The 18073-nt window shown below is 33.5% G+C and overlaps 2 protein-coding genes across 3 annotated transcripts; both read right to left on the bottom strand.

Annotated features, from left to right (window-relative positions):
* Window positions 1-636: 636 nt before the first annotated feature.
* Window positions 637-3514, bottom strand: LOC108336326 (protein LEAD-SENSITIVE 1). The gene is made up of 2 exons (XM_017572742.2): window positions 3263-3514; window positions 637-1501 (listed from the first exon to the last, which is right to left on the bottom strand). Exons 1-2 carry the CDS (start codon window positions 3354-3356, stop codon window positions 813-815), a joined length of 783 nt encoding a protein of 260 aa, XP_017428231.1. The 5' UTR covers window positions 3357-3514; the 3' UTR covers window positions 637-812.
* A 2383-nt stretch (window positions 3515-5897) lies between these two features.
* Window positions 5898-17438, bottom strand: LOC108338100 (auxin response factor 8-like). Of its 2 annotated transcripts, XM_052880149.1 has the most exons (14): window positions 16810-17438; window positions 16434-16549; window positions 16158-16256; window positions 16001-16057; window positions 15751-15906; window positions 15589-15673; window positions 9821-9911; window positions 9572-9736; window positions 9373-9495; window positions 8845-8920; window positions 8299-8446; window positions 6782-7794; window positions 6508-6698; window positions 5898-6353 (listed from the first exon to the last, which is right to left on the bottom strand). In XM_052880149.1, exons 1-14 carry the CDS (start codon window positions 16850-16852, stop codon window positions 6176-6178), a joined length of 2541 nt encoding a protein of 846 aa, XP_052736109.1. In that variant the 5' UTR covers window positions 16853-17438; the 3' UTR covers window positions 5898-6175. The 2 variants fall into 2 exon arrangements, with proteins under 2 accessions (XP_052736109.1, XP_052736110.1); XM_052880150.1 differs by lacking the exons at window positions 16434-16549; window positions 16810-17438 and having other exon boundaries at window positions 16154-16256.
* Window positions 17439-18073: the final 635 nt, after the last annotated feature.

Genomic DNA, 18073 nt, shown 5'->3' with positions numbered 1-18073 from the left:
TATAACGAATTTGTTATGGGCTACCATTTTATGGTCCAGTCTGATTTCAAATTTTTTAAGTTCAACACTATTGGGTTTTTTTCTTTTTCAACACTATTAAATTATTTTGAAACTACAATATTAAAAAAACTCATTTTAAAACTAAAAACTACTCTGAACTAAGATTTTTATTTTTTTGTAGTTTTTTAAAACTATGAAACTTAAAAATTAAAACCATCCAAAAACAGGTTTAGAAAATATACCGGAATAAAATTTGTACTAAAGTGAAGTTGTATGGTCGGAATATATCCCGTATTAGCACACCATAGAATATAAATTTGTCGTACATTTTTTCGCCATTAAAATGATAGATGAACGTAAAATTAGTCGCATCATATTTTTCTGTATACTCCATCCATATACACAACTTAACAACCATGCACTGAAAACAAGAAACTTAGATCTGTGAAAGTCATAGTACCTTTCAATCTTTCATGTTGCCCGTGATATAAGGTGCGTGCACTTTAACAACCAAGAAGGCCTCTGAGCTCAGTTGCACTTCGTCGACAACTGTGAATCAGGTGGTTAGTGTAAGCAAAAATAATATTGCACAGACCTGACTATTGTCACGTTATTTAGATAACAGAAGTCAAGCTATAGGGGAAATCCTGTGTTTCATAATATATTAACAAGGTAGCGAGAAAGTTTTTGCACCCAAATGATAGATTGGTTTATGAACATGTCACATAAATATAAACTGCAGAAATAAAAACAGTAGATGTTGGAGGGAGTTGAATGTAACTTCACATGTCTACCAGTAACCATCAACAACATTAATCTTCCTTGGCCATCTCAGTTGTCCTCTCTGATATATCCAGGCCAGGTGATATATCCTGGCCAGGTGTAGCTATAAGCCTTTCCACTGGAACTTTCAGCACATCACGGCGTACTCCAATATCAGACATCAACCTTCCAGCACAGTACATGCCAACACTAACCAATGCCAAACCACTGAAACTGGTGGTCATAAAACGAAGCGGTGTGGAAACTACAGTACTAGCAGCAGATATGTAAGATGCCAATTGCCCACTGCGACCAACACTGATGTTTGTGGACACAAGCAGGCCTGTCTTGCAGTAAATTGCAAAGTCTTCGCAGTTATTCTTGAAAACATTGTAGCCACCAAACCCATTGTCGAGAAGAAATGAAGACCGATGAAGGACATCTTCAACTGGATCAGATGGAGCAAGAGTGCAGGTACCTCCTCGAGCTTTGGCTAGAAAAAATGCAGGTGATACCCCATACTCAAAGATGTATAGATTACCACCAGAAAGAAAACAATCCAAACAGGAACATAAGACACCATCGGTCCTAGTTTGGTTAGCACATCTTGGGCATGGAGTGTCAATAGAATGAGTGGGAGATGAACTTAAAAGGAAATTGTCCAACACAGTCCCTGTTCCAATTTCTTGACCTGCTCCTCTGGTAAAGTGGACCACCATTCCACAGCCAACATATATTCCTGGTATTTTGCATGAAAACCATCGGTAAAACCAAGATGAAAATTTCAATACAATACACAAATAACAGAAATTTCAAGTTCTTAGCTCAGTTCAAGTTGAAGTATCCAAAATTCAAAAAATAGAAAAAGGTTAAGCCAAACAACAGGATCAACGGCATTGACATCATTAATCTGACCTTAATGCTTATTAATCCTAAAACTCTTGTGAATGATATCTTTTCTATCTTGAAGTCCTCTTTTGTACACACAGAGCCCAAGTATTTTTTACTATCCCACAAAAAAGAGTAGCACATTTACACATGAAAAAGCAAGTGAGCACACACAACCTATAACTTCTCACCCCACCTATCGTTCCTTTTACAAAATATTAAGCAGCCTAGCAAAGCATTCAACCTCTACATTATATGTCCTCATTGACATATAATTTATCCCTTAATCTCAGCAGTTTCATAACTCATGCTGAGTGTTTATTTCCAAATTAATCAAACATCAGATTCAATGTTATCTTACATAAATCGCAAAATAAAGTCCAATTTCTAACTTATTGCGTATGTCCAGTTGTAGAAGTTACATATTTGCATTGTATTTAGGGAACAACACAATAAAACTACAAAGATTGAAGATCACCCACAATTGACCGCACAAATAAATGAGTCACACAGTTCACCAAAGTACATCAAAGGATTGTACAATTGATCATAAAAAAACTAATAGTTATAGCTTTCAGTTTTGAATGTACAACGACAGTTAGAACATAGCCATGAAACATATCAGTGATTATGTTAGTTCAAATAACAATTGTAAGCCACATTAAAGTGGGAAAACTAAAACATTCAAGGAATAATTTCATAAGAGATAATTTTTTAAAATCTTGAGACACAGCTAGTATTCCCAATCAGAACAGTGATAAGTGCCATCACTGACGCATAATTTCATAAGAACAAATCTACAAAACATCCTTAGCAATATCAACCTCATTCATGTGCTTCTGTAAACAGAATGGTTCAAAATTCGGATATCAAAACTAAGGGTTAAAATCATAGGCTCCCAAATCATACTCATCCATAAATAATTGAACAAAAAAGATTGCCAGCAATTTGAGCAGTTGGCCTTCAATAAAAACCAAAACTACAACAGTTACAGTACAACCCCCCTTCATCACCAACAAATAGAAGGCAAGAACCAACTCTGTCCCACTAGAATTCAGAAATATTCAAAGGTACAAGACACAATCATCACTGCTATCCCTTTATATCTCTCATGGTTTAATTTACGGTCATTTTTTTTATGCAGGAACATCATTTGTGAATAGTAAAGCAACTAAGCTTAAGCCAAAAATAACTGCGGCACCAGCCCTTCAGCATGCTGGATTCTATATTCAGCAGAAAACTGCAGCTAGACTGTAATATATATCATCAATGCCAACCCAACACAAGACACTGTGAATCTACAATTCATATTGTAAACTAACCAAACCCCACCCAGCATCCATTAGAGATTCTCAATGCAACACATAATAATAAAAACAAAAAGGAGCAATTCTAACAAACCCTAAAAAACCCAAAAGAAAAGAAATATGAATCGGGGATCGAAGTTGACGACACCAAGCAACCGAAAACACAAAGCAAACTTAATTCAGAAGAAAAGACATGAAAAGTCTCAATCTATCTCAAGTATAAGCAAATACAGTGACACAGATTATAAATTTGAAAATAGAAATGAAAAAATAAAAAGGAAAACAATAAGGAATTACGAAGAGACCGTGGTGCGCATAGATGTAGGCTTGCCTCCAAGAGTAAATGTGATCACCGAGTTTCAGATTTTCACGGTCGATCATATTGGAAAGCACTCCCATTTCTCTCTCTCTGAGAGAATCAAAACCAAAGGAAATGGTAGGAAGAGAATCTCAGTTGAATGTGCCCAACTTGTAATGAAGGCTCTCTCATATCACAGCTTAGGATCTTCAATTGCTTTCAGTCATCTTTCTTCTTCTTCTCTCTCTATATGTAATCAAATAGTTATAATCACAGAATAACTTTGAAGAAAAATAAACTGTGTAAACAAAATAAAGAAATTATATTTTAGTATTTTTAATATCAATAATTTCTTTTATTGTTGGTAATATTATTTATTTATTTTATTTTTATAGAGATAAATAATTATTACACTACTTTTCAATTTTTTTGTTGTTATGTCACATAGATTTCAAATTAAAAAGTATTACTATTATAAATTAAATCGTTAATATTTGATTATATAATATTATGTAAAAGTTATACACAATAAAAATCAAAAAAGAAATTTAATGTAACAATAATTTAAATTAAAAAATAAAAGAGTAAATTTCTGGTAATAAATCAAATTAAATTTAATTATTATTTATGAAATAAACTCATTTAAATCCTCTTCAAATTAATATATATATATATATATATATATATATATATATATATATATATATATATATATATATATATATTCAAATTAGTTACATGAAAATATTATAACTGCGTAATTATATTTTTTTTAAATATGAATTACCTTTATATGATAAAACTTATGTGATTATATCATTTATATATAACATGTAGTTTATCATTTAATTTTAGTAAACAATTCAAATTGAAAAGTTAACTTATAAACTCATAACTTATGAATTTATTGTATTATAAACGAAAAAGATAATTCTTAACTTACCACTTACCTACTGTTTTATAAGTTATTTTTGCCAAAATATATCACAAATACAGAAGAAAATTTAACATATATTTAATATATATATATATATATATTTAAATTGTAAAATATATAATAATGACTCTAATAAATTTTAAAATTTTTAAAAAATAAAAACAATAAAGTGCAACAATACAAATGTTTTTTTTCTAACATACATTAAATTATTTGACAACGTCTAGTATAAGAAAGAAGTTTGGAATGGTATTTTTTAATTTTCTTAATTTTAGTAGAGAACTTATTATGATAAACAAACACATTCTTGATAAGGATCACATGTATGTATAAATTATTTGATCAATCATGACTTAATTTTTCTTTAAAACAAAACTTATAATATAGTCATTCCTATTTTTTCTCACAGCTTATATTTCTTATAGTTATATGTTACACTACTATATCAATTTATTTTTTTCTTATATGTGTAAATTCTTTCTTGCTAATAAATATATTTATGTTTTACTAAAATTCAAATTTAAGTGTGATAGTAAATTTCAGGTCTAACTGCTCTTTACTTTTTAGTTGTGATGATTTCTTAATTTGTCCACTATTAATGATAACCATTTCCAATAATGACATGTGATTATAACAATTATTTCTCTATTCTCATACACAAGTTAACCTTAATTTCTGCAATTATTTTTTAAGGTCACTTATTACTCAGTAACCTAGCTACCATAAATTTTTAAAAAAATTACAAAGACCTGTTTTTAAAAAATGGATCAAATTTAAAAAAGTTGAACAAAATTAAAAAATAAATAAATTCATCATATAAGTAAAAGAAAACTGTCAAACCTAAATTTAACTTTTAATGTTATAAATTACAAAATCCTGATTTTATTTTAATTTCTGATAAAATTTGAATTATAATTATTATTATTATTATTATTATTATTATTATTATTATTGGATATAGATAATTATTCTACTATAATTGGTTATTAAACATTCATCAAGTTTGCAGTCAGTCACCATTCACATTAAAAACATAGATATATTATTTTGATTAATAAGAATTACATTATGTAATTATTACTTTTTTGAAAAATAAATGGTTTGTAATTATTTCCATTAGAAAATAAATGTTATACTATTATTGTTTTTTAGAATTGTAACATAATCTCCACTTCTAAAATTTTTACCTTGTATAAAATAATTTTTGTTATTTATATGACCAAAATTTTAAACTTTATATTATATATAAGCTTACTTTTGTAAAAAAGAATTATAAAATTTACGTCTTAGACTTATCCTAGACCCAATATTTATCAGGCCAAATTGGTTTTAATAGCAAATTCAAGAGAAAATTAGTTTATATTTGACAAAGTTTTAATTTCAGTTGCATTTTATTTTCCATCTTGAATTATTAGTCAATCTTATAAAATCAGTAATGTCAACCGAATCAATCCTTCACTCACTTTGTAATAACTTCATTATATATATATTTTGAAAACAAAAGCCATTGAAAACAAATTTCATGCACAATATATGTTTATGTACAAGATAAAATAGGCTTAAAAAACTAGGATAGAAGAGGTTGTATTAAAATTGAAGTATGCAAGTTAAATTTTATTAACAGGAGAAATTATATTTATATTACCCTCCTAATTTTATTTATTGTTTAATAAATGCATGGATTTTTTTACAGTACAGCTTGGGATCGATCAAATGCTACAGTAACAGTAACACTATTTCTAGCTTCCATAACACATGTTACAAATTGGCACAAAGTTTGTCGTTAGTTTCTCGTGAGAGATATTTCGTCCTGAAAATCTCAATAGTACTCTAAGAAATAATATTGATGTTTAAAGTGACAGACAATACAGTATATATTGATCCAGATATGCAAGGTCGGAAAGTAGTGTTCAACAGAAGTACTAAACATGTGTGATAGTCTTCTTAACCGTGGGATCTGAGAGAGCATACATTTTAAAATTCTCAGTATTCAAGGGAGCCTATTGATGGAAGTCCAGAAACAATTTCATGGGAATCTGCACCAGTGCTATTCAGCCTCTGTCCTGAACTTGGACCAAGGGATTCTACGGCTTGTTCTCCCATTTTCTGGATATCTTCAGGTGAAAGTATTTTGATGTACCAAACATTATTCACAAATGATCTACAAAAGGGTATGCACCAAATCCACACACCAAAAGGATGAAACACAAATGTCAGCAAAACATGAACAAGTGAAATAAGCATAGCATGTTTACTTAAAAAATGTTTTGAGATAGAATATTAGAATTTAGATCACAAGTTGAAATTGAACTTACTCCCACGGATCGTCTCCAAGGAGAAGAACATCGTTCTCCCTGTCGACGAATACAAGCTGCCAGCCTGATCTAAGAGGGTCTTCTAATTTCCCCTCAATACCAAACATCTGTGCCAACTCCTCCCTCAGCTCATGATAACTGCTGAACCGGGAGATGTCAAGTGACCGCCCTACCGACCCTGATTTGTAAACCTGTTTAAAGGACAACAAACAGAAATATTTAAGACAAAGAAGGACTTTTCATTTTACAAAAAGATAATATTTATCATTCAAACCTTGACAAATGTTCGTGTCTGGTTCTGAGGGTCAACTTGCCCTGCACTTCGCAACAACTCTGATGAATCTTGGACGCAAGGGTATAGAGGAGTTTGGAATCCAGACTCCACTAATGGCATTGCTGATGCATCAGTGTCAGCCGATGCGGTGGTATAACGAGGGACAGTGGTAGGGAGCAGAAGGCCAGATGAATCGATGTTGACACCAAATAGAATAGGATTTTGGGTGTCTGAGTTACAGTGTGGTGACACCATTGCGGTATCTTTTCCAGAATATTGCACGTGGGGCATTGAGTTGCCAAAAGTATTGACCTGCAAAGGTGTAAACTTTGGGGCCCATGGTTGTTGGGGTAACTGTTGTTCAGTCAGCATTGACTGACCACTTCTGGATAAATTCAAGAGACTGCCACTCCCTTCAGGACAAAGTGAACTCAGCATATTTTGTCCTGGAGAAACGGTAGCAGGGAACTTCATGCTTGAATCTAAGAAATCTGGTTTTGAATATGATGGTGAAGGTAAACCAGAGTGTTGCCTTTGATGCAGCTGATCACTTTGAAGTAAAACAGTATCTTGATAAGCGTGCTGCTGCTGCTGCTGTTGTGTTTGGTCTTCACGATTGTGTGATTTCTGAAGGAGATGCTGTGACAGGTTCTCTGCCAATACTTGGGCTTGTGGCTGTAGGATATTATTAGAAGTTACGGATTGCTGAATTGCTTGTGGTTGCTGAAGCTGCAAAGAAGGATTGGGGTTTCCTGATTGTTGAAGATAATTGAAAGGCTGTTGAAAATTCATCATTTGTTGTCTCATCAGATCTCCACTCCCTAAGTTCTGCAAACCAGATGTAAACATGGCTTGGTACTGCTGATTATGATCAATTCCAAGCAAAGTTGGATCCATTCTCTGCTGCATCCATGGCAACAAACCAGACCCTTGAAAACTCGGGGAATTGAGACCTTGGTCTCCAGGTCCACCCCTCAGCCACATTAGCCCATTCGTCGCTTCATAACTGCCATCTGTAAGAATATCCTTTTTGTGAAGAAAGGAGACAAAAAAAGTGCCCTCAAAACCACCATGGCCACTTGTTATAATGATGGGAGACACGACAGCAGATAAAAATAAATGTAATGCCTAAGAATCCTTTATACCTTACTAAATGCTTTCAATTACTTGGAAAAAAAAAAAACATTGCTGTGTTTTTAGTATAACAAATACATTCTTTTCTAATAAAACCTGTCTTGCTTTTGTTTCCTGAATCATTTCCCTTATGTTAGCATTATCCTACAATGATTACATTATTGAGTTGTGAGAAATAAAAGTGGTGGGAGAGGGATATTTAAAAATATAAATTATCGTCTTTTTTTTATGGTGAGAGGGAGAAATGTGATTAAAAAATTGTAAAATGTTCTCAAGGTTCATCCAATCATAGCATTAGTGTTATCATAACGTTGATTCTATGATGTACTTCACATACAAAAGGAAGATTCAAAGTGAAAAATGGTATTGAGGCAGACATGTACCATGAAAAGAAGAGGTGCCAGGATGCCATGGCCGTTTCAATCTAAGAGGAAACAGTGATGGATACATTGGAAATGTTGTTAAAGGCTCAATTTCCCACAATGATACTCGTGGCTGTCTCTCTCCTGCTGTTGATTCATCCCAGCCAACCTACTCAAAAGATAAAACCCTCTACCTGTTAAAACCTTGTCGCTATCTTTCTGGACAGCAGTCACATAAGAACAATGTTTATTGCAACTACAAATTAATCATGTGATAGGAACATTGGAGGACCATGCAATCAAGGAAAGCTAGGAACGACAAAATTAACTCTTATACAATCTTAAAATTTGGGATTAAACCTAATTTATCTGCATAAAACTGACTTGAGAAATTAAGGCTATGCCAATGTTGACACACCATGAAAGTTTAAAGACCCCATGCTCAGACAATAGGAACCTTGACACACGATGAAAGTTTACCCTCTTAATGGTCCTACATTTATAATGGCAAAGGGCCATTTTCATATAAATGTTATTCAATCATATGCATTACACTGAAGATTTTACCTTAACAGACCGCCAATGAGAATTCGGCCAACGAACAGGATCCAGGTCACTTATGCCAGTTATAGTACCCATATACCTACAAAACGATTGTGGCTTGTGCATTAGTAAAGGAAAAGTATAGGCAAAAGTACAATACCCTACAAGAGAATAGCACTTAGCAATTGGCTTCCATTCCATCAGATTGCCGCTGCTAACTCTTTTCTCTTAAACCCAAAATTGAAATGCATTTAAAAAATATGCAACTGACTATTAACAAATTACTCTGGAAACTGGTAAATCTATTTTATAACCAAAGATCCATTTACCAATAAACTATCCACCTTATACATTACAACAGATGAAGATGCCACATCAACCTTGTCATAGCAATGATATTTTAAAAGAAAGCTTCTGTTACAGATGTTTATAACTATGATTACTCCTCAAAATACAATTATCTGATCTAAGAAATGGAAGAAATATGTGAACAATTTATAGAGTAAAAAAATTCAAAATACCCTGAAGAAAAAAATTGATGCCTAAAATTACCTGCGTACACTTGATTCTTCAGTCTCGAAAAGCATCCTAAAACGCATACCAACAGACACTCGTGTGTGGTACACAGCTTTAATATATTTTGAAAGTGGTATGACAAACTCAGATGGACTTGCCCTGTCCATGGAAGTGCACATTATAATTTCTAATAAATATCAGTTTCAAAAATAGATACATGGATAATAAATACAACCTTGGATTATAGAACACTGTAAAGCAGCTATTAGTTGCTGCAGCATGAGCAGCAGCTGCAAGAAGCCCAATGTGCATACTATCACTGGATAGAACTGAGGATGGCATGACCGTTTGTGGTCGATTGGCTCTTCGTATTCCCAAAAGAAGTTGATTCTTTTCGTTCCTAACAATTTGTAAAACAATAAAAAAGCAGTTTGCAGAACCCAAGGGTGAGAAAAAGTAATACAAGATAAAATGAAATAAATACCATATAAAAAGCACAGAATCCCCAGCCACTAGTCTTTTGGCACTGACAAATACACTCCAGCCAGTTGTAAGAAGGTGTCGTTTTGGCTGTCCTGAAATGATAATCAAGAAATAGAATATCACATTATGCAGAAAATACAACTACATTAACGATATTTTGACAAATATAAGTGTTTGAATTTAGCTTTTTTATGTATTCAAAGCAGCTTACACTCATGTCTAAAGACAGATTTATGTAAAAAACGGTTTTTATCCCAGAAATAATAAAACGTGCAATAATTAGTATGGTTAAAAATGATCCTGGCAAACAAGCTCTAGCTTAATAAAAAATATTCACTATAGCGTATTTTTCTGGGTCCAAAGCTGGTTCTTTTTCCATTAAGACAGAAACATCAAACATTAAGGAGTCAGTAGTTATTCATCAAATAGGTTTGTCTATATTCCAAAAACAGAAAATCACAAGCTACAAAATATTGTAAAAGGACTGATAGAAATACGTTAGCCTAACAAAGTACAAAACAAGAGGCTCAGTACAAGACTGAAGACCTCAATTTTGGAACTTCCTTTGAAGAAGCTGATGTTCATCATCAAAAGGTATAATGTAGTGGCTTGCCATGTCTGTAATACAGCTAGCTTCGCAAGCTAAATTAAATTTTAAGCAATTAAACCAATTGTACAATGCAGATTGCTAGCACAGATGTGTTCGTCAAAGCAAATGTTTGCTAAGTTGTTCTATTTGTGTAACCTAAAATCTTGCAGGATTTCACCAAACACAATCAACTTTTTAGCCTCACATTCGAAATTCAAGGATTATTAGCCAATGCAGTTAGTTAAGGTTAGCCAAGAGGTAAAGAAAGAAAATTAACATTGGTGTGTTTTATAATAATGGGCGGAGTTTTTTACTCCATAAAGATTTGAAAAAGTCCCATTATTTATTACTGAAAAATAGGCTTCCCTAAACGATCCAGTATATTTCCTATGGGATATAATACAGATTCAAACAATTCACAAGTTGTTTATACTTTCTTCAGTTTAGTGAAACTGAATAGCCACAAGAGACTATAATTTCTCCACGCTCAGATCACTTAATTTTGGGTATCCTTCATATTCCTCACGGGAGTTACACAGGACATCAGACCTCTGCACAACCTATTCGCTACAGTTCAATTGATATTTGATATCATTGCCAAGATAGTCAAGATTTTGTGATTTGCAAATTGATATCTTGATATTAAATAATTTTAAAGTTAATGAATTTGCTATACATATTACACATGAAAAGATTAGAAAAATTGCAACAAGAAGCAGATCTCCCAGATCTTCAAGTCAATTTAGATGAGCAAGACACTGGTAACCACTAAGGTGCTTTAATTAGTTGCCTCGAGATTCTAGCAAAAGTCTCACTCTAAATTCAAAATTATTTATCCGGTATGACCATGGTAGTCAAAATCGTGACCCAGAAAAACCTACCCAAGGGATTGAGAAAGGGAAATTGTCACTTGACCACTTTAAAAATCACGCCACTATTGATTAAAATTCCATTAAAATGCATATGTTACAAGTCATAACTAAAGTAAGGTGACACCTCATAAGAAAAAATACTATGTTTTTGCCAGCATAACAGAGCCCATCCACTGAATCAACAATCCCACATTAAAAAAGACATTGTACAACACTCAAATGACCACCACCAAGAGGTCCTACAATATCATCACCTGCTCCACTGCAAAGTTGACTGCTTTTCAATTGAGAAACTAAATAATGTCTCAGTCAAGTACTAGCATAGAAGCGTCAACAGATTGACCATCAAGACACTCAACCAGAAGCACCTCCAAATCAAATCTCAAAATCATGCACCTAAAGCCCACAATTGAATCTGAGTTTTAGGCAAAAAGTCTGGAATGATTTGGAGAAGCCATTCTTGGATTGGGTTCTTTATACTGTGAGAGGGTTTTATGATTCAGAAATGGACCACTAAGCCAGTATGATAACATTGTCGTATCCTACTGACTTCACAGTCCAGCACATCAATCTTGTGAAATCTCACATAAATTAGCACATGCGTGATCAACGTTGAAGCAGAGAGCAGAAATCATCGCAATGGATGGATAATTTTAACTTCCTTGATTGATGTCAGAGATGGTCATCGCAGTATTTGTAAGCAGTACACCAAAGATTTGATAAATACCAAGAAAGCACGTTTACATAGATATAATTGATGAATGGTATGTTTCCATCTGAACAAAAGCTATTATAATTTATAAAAATTAAAGCTTGGACTGTAGAACAATGATGGTTATGAAACTTCCAAGACAGCCTTCTCTGTCTTACTTTTAAGCCACATCAGGAAAATTTAAGTATTCAAATTCTTAGCTTCTCTTTGCCATCTTTTTAACTCCTCTTACCATTTTTAACAGACAAATTGAAATAATCTTTCGACAGAGTTAATTCTACCAATCCAACACTATTAATTTCAATCTCACTCTAACTTTATTCTTACAAATGTCTATTCTATACTTGTTAGAAATTTAGAATCTCACAACTCAAATTGCAATTCTACCAATCCAACACTGTTAATTTCAATCTCACTCTAACTTTATTCTTACAAATGTCTATTCTATACTTGTTAGAAATTTAGAATCTCACAACTCAAATTGCAAATCCAACAATTCAATACCATTATCATATCACAAGATGAATCTAAAATTATTTTGCATTTAACAATCCATGAATGAATTTGTGCAATTTTGTAACATCAACAAGAATCATAAGACTTAATGAGTCTTAAAAGTTAAAATTGCTAAATGAAAGGAATATAAGTATCACTTGTTAAATTAGCCATTCTATTGCTTCATTTCCATTCTCTTGAAATAAAGACTTCACAATATCAAATATAGCTAATAATTTTGCTTTATAATACATAAGGTTAAGTTTTTTTATCCATTACTAATCTAAAATAATTGCATTGAACACAATATTGTCATTACATATTGGTCCTTCCCGACCCAATAGACATATTATAGAGCGCAGCCCAATAAAACCCTTTAAACCTTTTCATTATGGAAGAATCCAATCCACACCTATTTGGACTATATTTACATAATATGACTAAATTTCGATAGTTTGGTATGTTGGTTATTATTTATTATTGTGTTACTATTTATTATAATGTTATTATACTCCCCAGTATTATTATAATTGGAACATAGGCTTGCAGCCTATGTTAATCTTATAAATACACCTAATATTTTACACAAGGTACTCACTTCATAACACTCACTCTCACCCAAAGATTATAACTTTCTTACTGACTTAAGCAACAAAGAGTCTTTTACAGATGGATCTTCCACCTCTCAACAACAAGGAAACCTTTTCCATACAAAAGGAGTCATCAAACCACTGCTAGGATCTAGTCACATGTCCATAAGTTTACGCTCAAGATCCAGGTAAGAACACATAAAATTATGGTTAAGATTCAAAGTCACTTGACGTAGATATTTGTAGGCTTAACTATGCTTTCAGCCCCTACACAATAAGTGAGTTTCTATTTTGGCCCCCTACAAAAAAGATCTCTTTAGGAACACATACAATTATGGTTAAGATTTAAAGTCACTTGACGTAGATATTTGTAGGCTTAACTATGCTTTCAGCCCCTACACAATAAGTGAGTTTCTATTTGGCCCCCTACAGAAAAGATTTCTTTGGTTTTGGTCCCTCTAAAATTGAAAATTTGTCACTATTAATCCCTAGTATAATACGACATAATTAACCACTTCCGTGTTGGACAAGTAATTAAAAGGATGTTCTAAATGAAAATGATTAACATTATGCTAGCACATGTCACCTCAAAAAAATTCTTAAGATTCATAAAACAAAAATTATTTATCTATCTTAAAATGAATATTAGGGACTAAAAACAGTGATTTGAAATTTTCTAGGATGAAAATCAAAGAAAAATATTTTAAAAGATAAAATAAATGCATTTCATAAGAACCAAAAAGGGTGACTTCAAATTTCATAGGAATGAAAAATAGAAAATATAGGGATCAAAAAATAAAAACACTTAACTTTAAAGTGACTAAAAACATTTTTAAACCATTTTTTCATTGTATATGAATCTTAAAACAAAATTACCTTAGTTAATCAAGATTTGAATCTCTATTATTAGGTTACCTTGGTCTTCTCAACTACTTCATTGACCATCCTACTTTCTTTATTTTTTTTCCAATTACTCTTCTTAGTGAGTGTCTACTAATACAAGTAAGATTTAACTAATACACATTAAATTTATATCCATGATAAGTTAAAAAAAATAATACTCAATAATTTAACATTTAGCAACTGGAAAATCCTATTAAACATTTCCTTCATGCGATATAGTAATAATAGAATTTTTATAACAATTTGATAAATATATACCTCTTTTTTATTTGCAATATGTTACTCGGTATCTTTATTCCAAACCCAACACCTCTTTAACACTATTATTTCTATGCTTATAATGTCACACATGTCATACTCAAGCATAATAATGCGGGAAAAATTTCAAGAAGCTCTTGATCAGGTAAATCATAATACTTTTTCGTGAAAACATAATAATAACACATTCGCAGCATCAATTATGATTGTGTTTATACCTAATTTGTTTTATACTTCACAATAAAGGAACCTGTTCATACTTCTAATTCACACCAATTCTTCAAATTTACAGTGAGATTTTCTCACGTGAGAGCATTCTCTAGCTAATTAATGAGTCGCTGCATCAGTTTTTCAGTTATCAGGGTTTCTTTTGAAGGGATCAAGGTAAAGTCCCAAAAACAAGAAAAAGGTTAATTTTCCACTGAACATGTCTAGTTGACTACAGTCCACCGCCCTGTTCCCCAATTGTTTGCAGACAGTATTATTAGATAGTCAGATATTTCTTGAACAGTAAATTTTAGTTTCAAAAGTTCCCATTGTGATGTACTATAAGCAGCTGATAAGTGAGTCAAAATATGACTAAAGCATCAGTCTTATTAAGGTTACTACAAATATGTGGAAAGGATTCTTCAAAATCTTAAATAATGAGAACATTCATCTACCAATTCTCATAGCATTTCAGGGGGAAAAACTATTCAGAAGTTAAACTAGATTTTTCCAGGGGTAGTAAACTACTAAAAAGTTCATCCTTCGTATTAAATGATCCACTTTGGAAACATCTCAACTTCTTAGACCAAAGAACCAGAACCTTTCAATCCTTCAAAGTATAAATATTAGTTTGGAACTGTATTTTCATAGGAAGAAATGTTAGAAGACTTAGATTCATTAAGTGTTCAGACGAGAGATTCAGTATGTAAAGATAGTAGAGAATAAAAGTTATTAATGCTTCCTTGATTTTCTACATTGACAAAGGGTTTGATACAGACTTCTAGAGTGACAGATAATACGATAAAGTAGGGGGCAATTATGAGGGAACATAAGGAAGCAAGGCAAATAACTATCACTCAACAATATCTAGTTACACTAATGAAGTGATGCAATAAATACATTTCATTCGCATTACTACAGCTTTTTAGCATTCAAAAAAGGTTTCAATATTTGTACAGTGATGGACTTTTTTGGTAATGCAAAGTGCTAAATCCTGGTCCACATATGGTGGATGTATAAAATAGTGTATCATTACGATCATAGAACAGACAATATTATCATAATCCTATTCAACTTAGTGGAACTAGTCCTATAAAATGCAAAAATATTAAGAAATGAAACAACAAAGAAATAAATCCTTACCCCGAAAAATGTGTCGGAACTTCCACTCAACATCATGGAGATCCCTAGCAATTAGTTCTTGCGCAGGTGGTTGCTGTGAGAAATCCTGTACAGCCGAGAAAGAAGAGAAATATATATATGTCTAACCAGAATTGAAACACAAAGGGAAAATATGAACACAACCAGTGGAGGGAAAACTTTCTCAGCTGCACGACGAGGAACAGAGAACCCTCCATGCGTGCTGGTGTCACTTGCCGTTAATGTCTTGCAAAAATAATTTGAAGGCTGCTTACTTGGAATGCCCAACTCCATGGGAAGAAACGTATCCTTCTGCTCTTGCTACACATTCGATTGAAGACACATTTTTCAATTCCATGTACAAGAAATATTTCTATCACCAATACTCCAAAGCTTCAAAAGAGCAACAAAATACCGGAGTCAATGGCTGCAGCGTCATTTGAGCATACACTTCATCTGTTTCAACGTCTGCCTGAAAATCAAGACACCCTCTAGTTGACTGAGTCTACTCTAGTGGGAGGTAGAAGTAACTCAACTATCATAGCAAGCAACACGGAAGGTATAATACCCACATGCATTGTAACATTGTGAAGTTGGCAAATCAACTGGGGTGGCAAACTGGGGTAATTGGGTATGTGACCATCCACTTCCCGGTTAGTTGTGGCAGCAACCTAAAACCATTGTTTAGAACATGTTTAGTCCAATCTCCATTCATCAAAATCCACCACAGCTGGATTGAATTGCTTCCAATCTCAAAATTGGAAGAAAGCTGTGCAATCCTCATAGCCAGTAAAGTAGACAAAATTGAAACAACCAGGAGTAGAGTAGGGACTAGAGTAAAAAAGCACCTGCTCGCTATGACCTTGAGGGAAATAGACCACACGAGTTCCTGCAGTTGGTAGGGACACCAAGGGACCCGCGCATGCATGCCATAGCTCTGAATTCAAACACTTCTTTTCCCCTCCTGTCATCATACCACATCAAATTATCTCCAAAAAAACATCGAAAATCAAAAGAAACAAAAAAAAAAGGAAAGAACACTAAGAACTCACAAGGCAAGGTTGAAGCAAATACGAAAGGGACACCTACTAAGACTAACACTAATACTAATAATAATCATTTACATTTGAAGTTCACCCTAACCAAGAGCACAGAATAGGGTACTAAATAATTTATTTTTCCCAAAAGAAAAGTGAAAAAAGAGAAGATTGAGTGAATGGATACCTTCATGTCCCTGCTGACCCAACCCTGATGTTGAAAGCTTCATATCAAGCTTTCCCTTTTTTCCTCCTTTTGAAGACACAGTATTCAGCAATCACAGAAACACATGGAACCCTAGCTCAGAGACTCCCTCCTCAATTTCCCCAAACCCATTATTATTATAATTATCATTATTGCACTCCCCCATGTTCCCCTCCCACTTGCCAATGCACTCCATGTCCACAAAAAACCCAACTTCCCAAAAATCAAAGACACCCCCAAACCCCTTCAAAGGGATCCATTAAGTTCCACATGCTCACAAGCCCCAGCCAACCAAAGTAAAGAAGAAAAAAACCCAAAAAAGGAAAACATCAAGCAAACCCAGCAACCACGACCCAATTGGAACCGCACAACAACACCGAGCGTGGCACGTTCTCCAAGATCGCCATGAAGGAAACTGAACAAGAAGAAAGCAAAAATGAAGAAGAAATATCAAAAGATGAAGGAAGGAGCCACAACAAGTGAGTGTATGAGGAAGTAAAGGCCCTCTTTTGTGGCCTATCGCTTTCGGATTGAGACCCGAGTGAGGATTTTTGGGTTTGAAACGCACAGTGAGTAGAGAGAGGGTGAGAGAAAGAGAGAGGGAGAGCGTAAAGGAAGGGTCTTTGCCATATATAAGGGGGTCCCGACCAAGCTGGACATGGGTGCAGAGGAGAGAGAAAGTGAGAGGAGAGAGAAGATGTTCGACAAAGAGAATCAGAACCGTTGGATGATCCGTACATTTGAATCGCAGCCGTTGGTTGGGACCTGATGTGACTGCAGGCATGTGCCACCATCCTTCAGTGGTCGTTGTCAGAGTACGGAGTTTTGAGAAGGAAAATATATTGCCATAAATAATAATAGTGATAATAAACTGTTTTTTAAAGAATGGAAATAAAAATATCTATTAAATGAAAGTGAGGTTTGTGTCATCTGTGAGAGAGATACAGAGAGAGAAAGCGTGCTACCCAAATGGATGGGCAGAGAAGAAAGAAAAATGTGTGTGTGAGACGTAATAAGTAGCATGAAAAAAGTTAAAAGCAAAGAGATTGTCATTGATGGTTGTGTATTCCTACTACCACCTTTTTCTCTCTCTCCAATTTTCATCCAAATCAGATACCAATGAATCATCATCGTCATAAGTAGTATTAAATGTTTCTGGTCTTAAATTTTGGTTAAAGTGTAGAGAATGGAGATATTATTATGGAGTGTGAAAGAGAAAGAGAAAGAGAAAGAGAAAGAGAAAGAG

The sequence above is a fragment of the Vigna angularis genome, chromosome 7 (assembly GCF_016808095.1).
Source record: "Vigna angularis cultivar LongXiaoDou No.4 chromosome 7, ASM1680809v1, whole genome shotgun sequence".
Lineage (NCBI taxonomy): Eukaryota > Viridiplantae > Streptophyta > Magnoliopsida > Fabales > Fabaceae > Vigna > Vigna angularis.
This window is presented reverse-complemented; position numbering and strand designations above follow the sequence as displayed.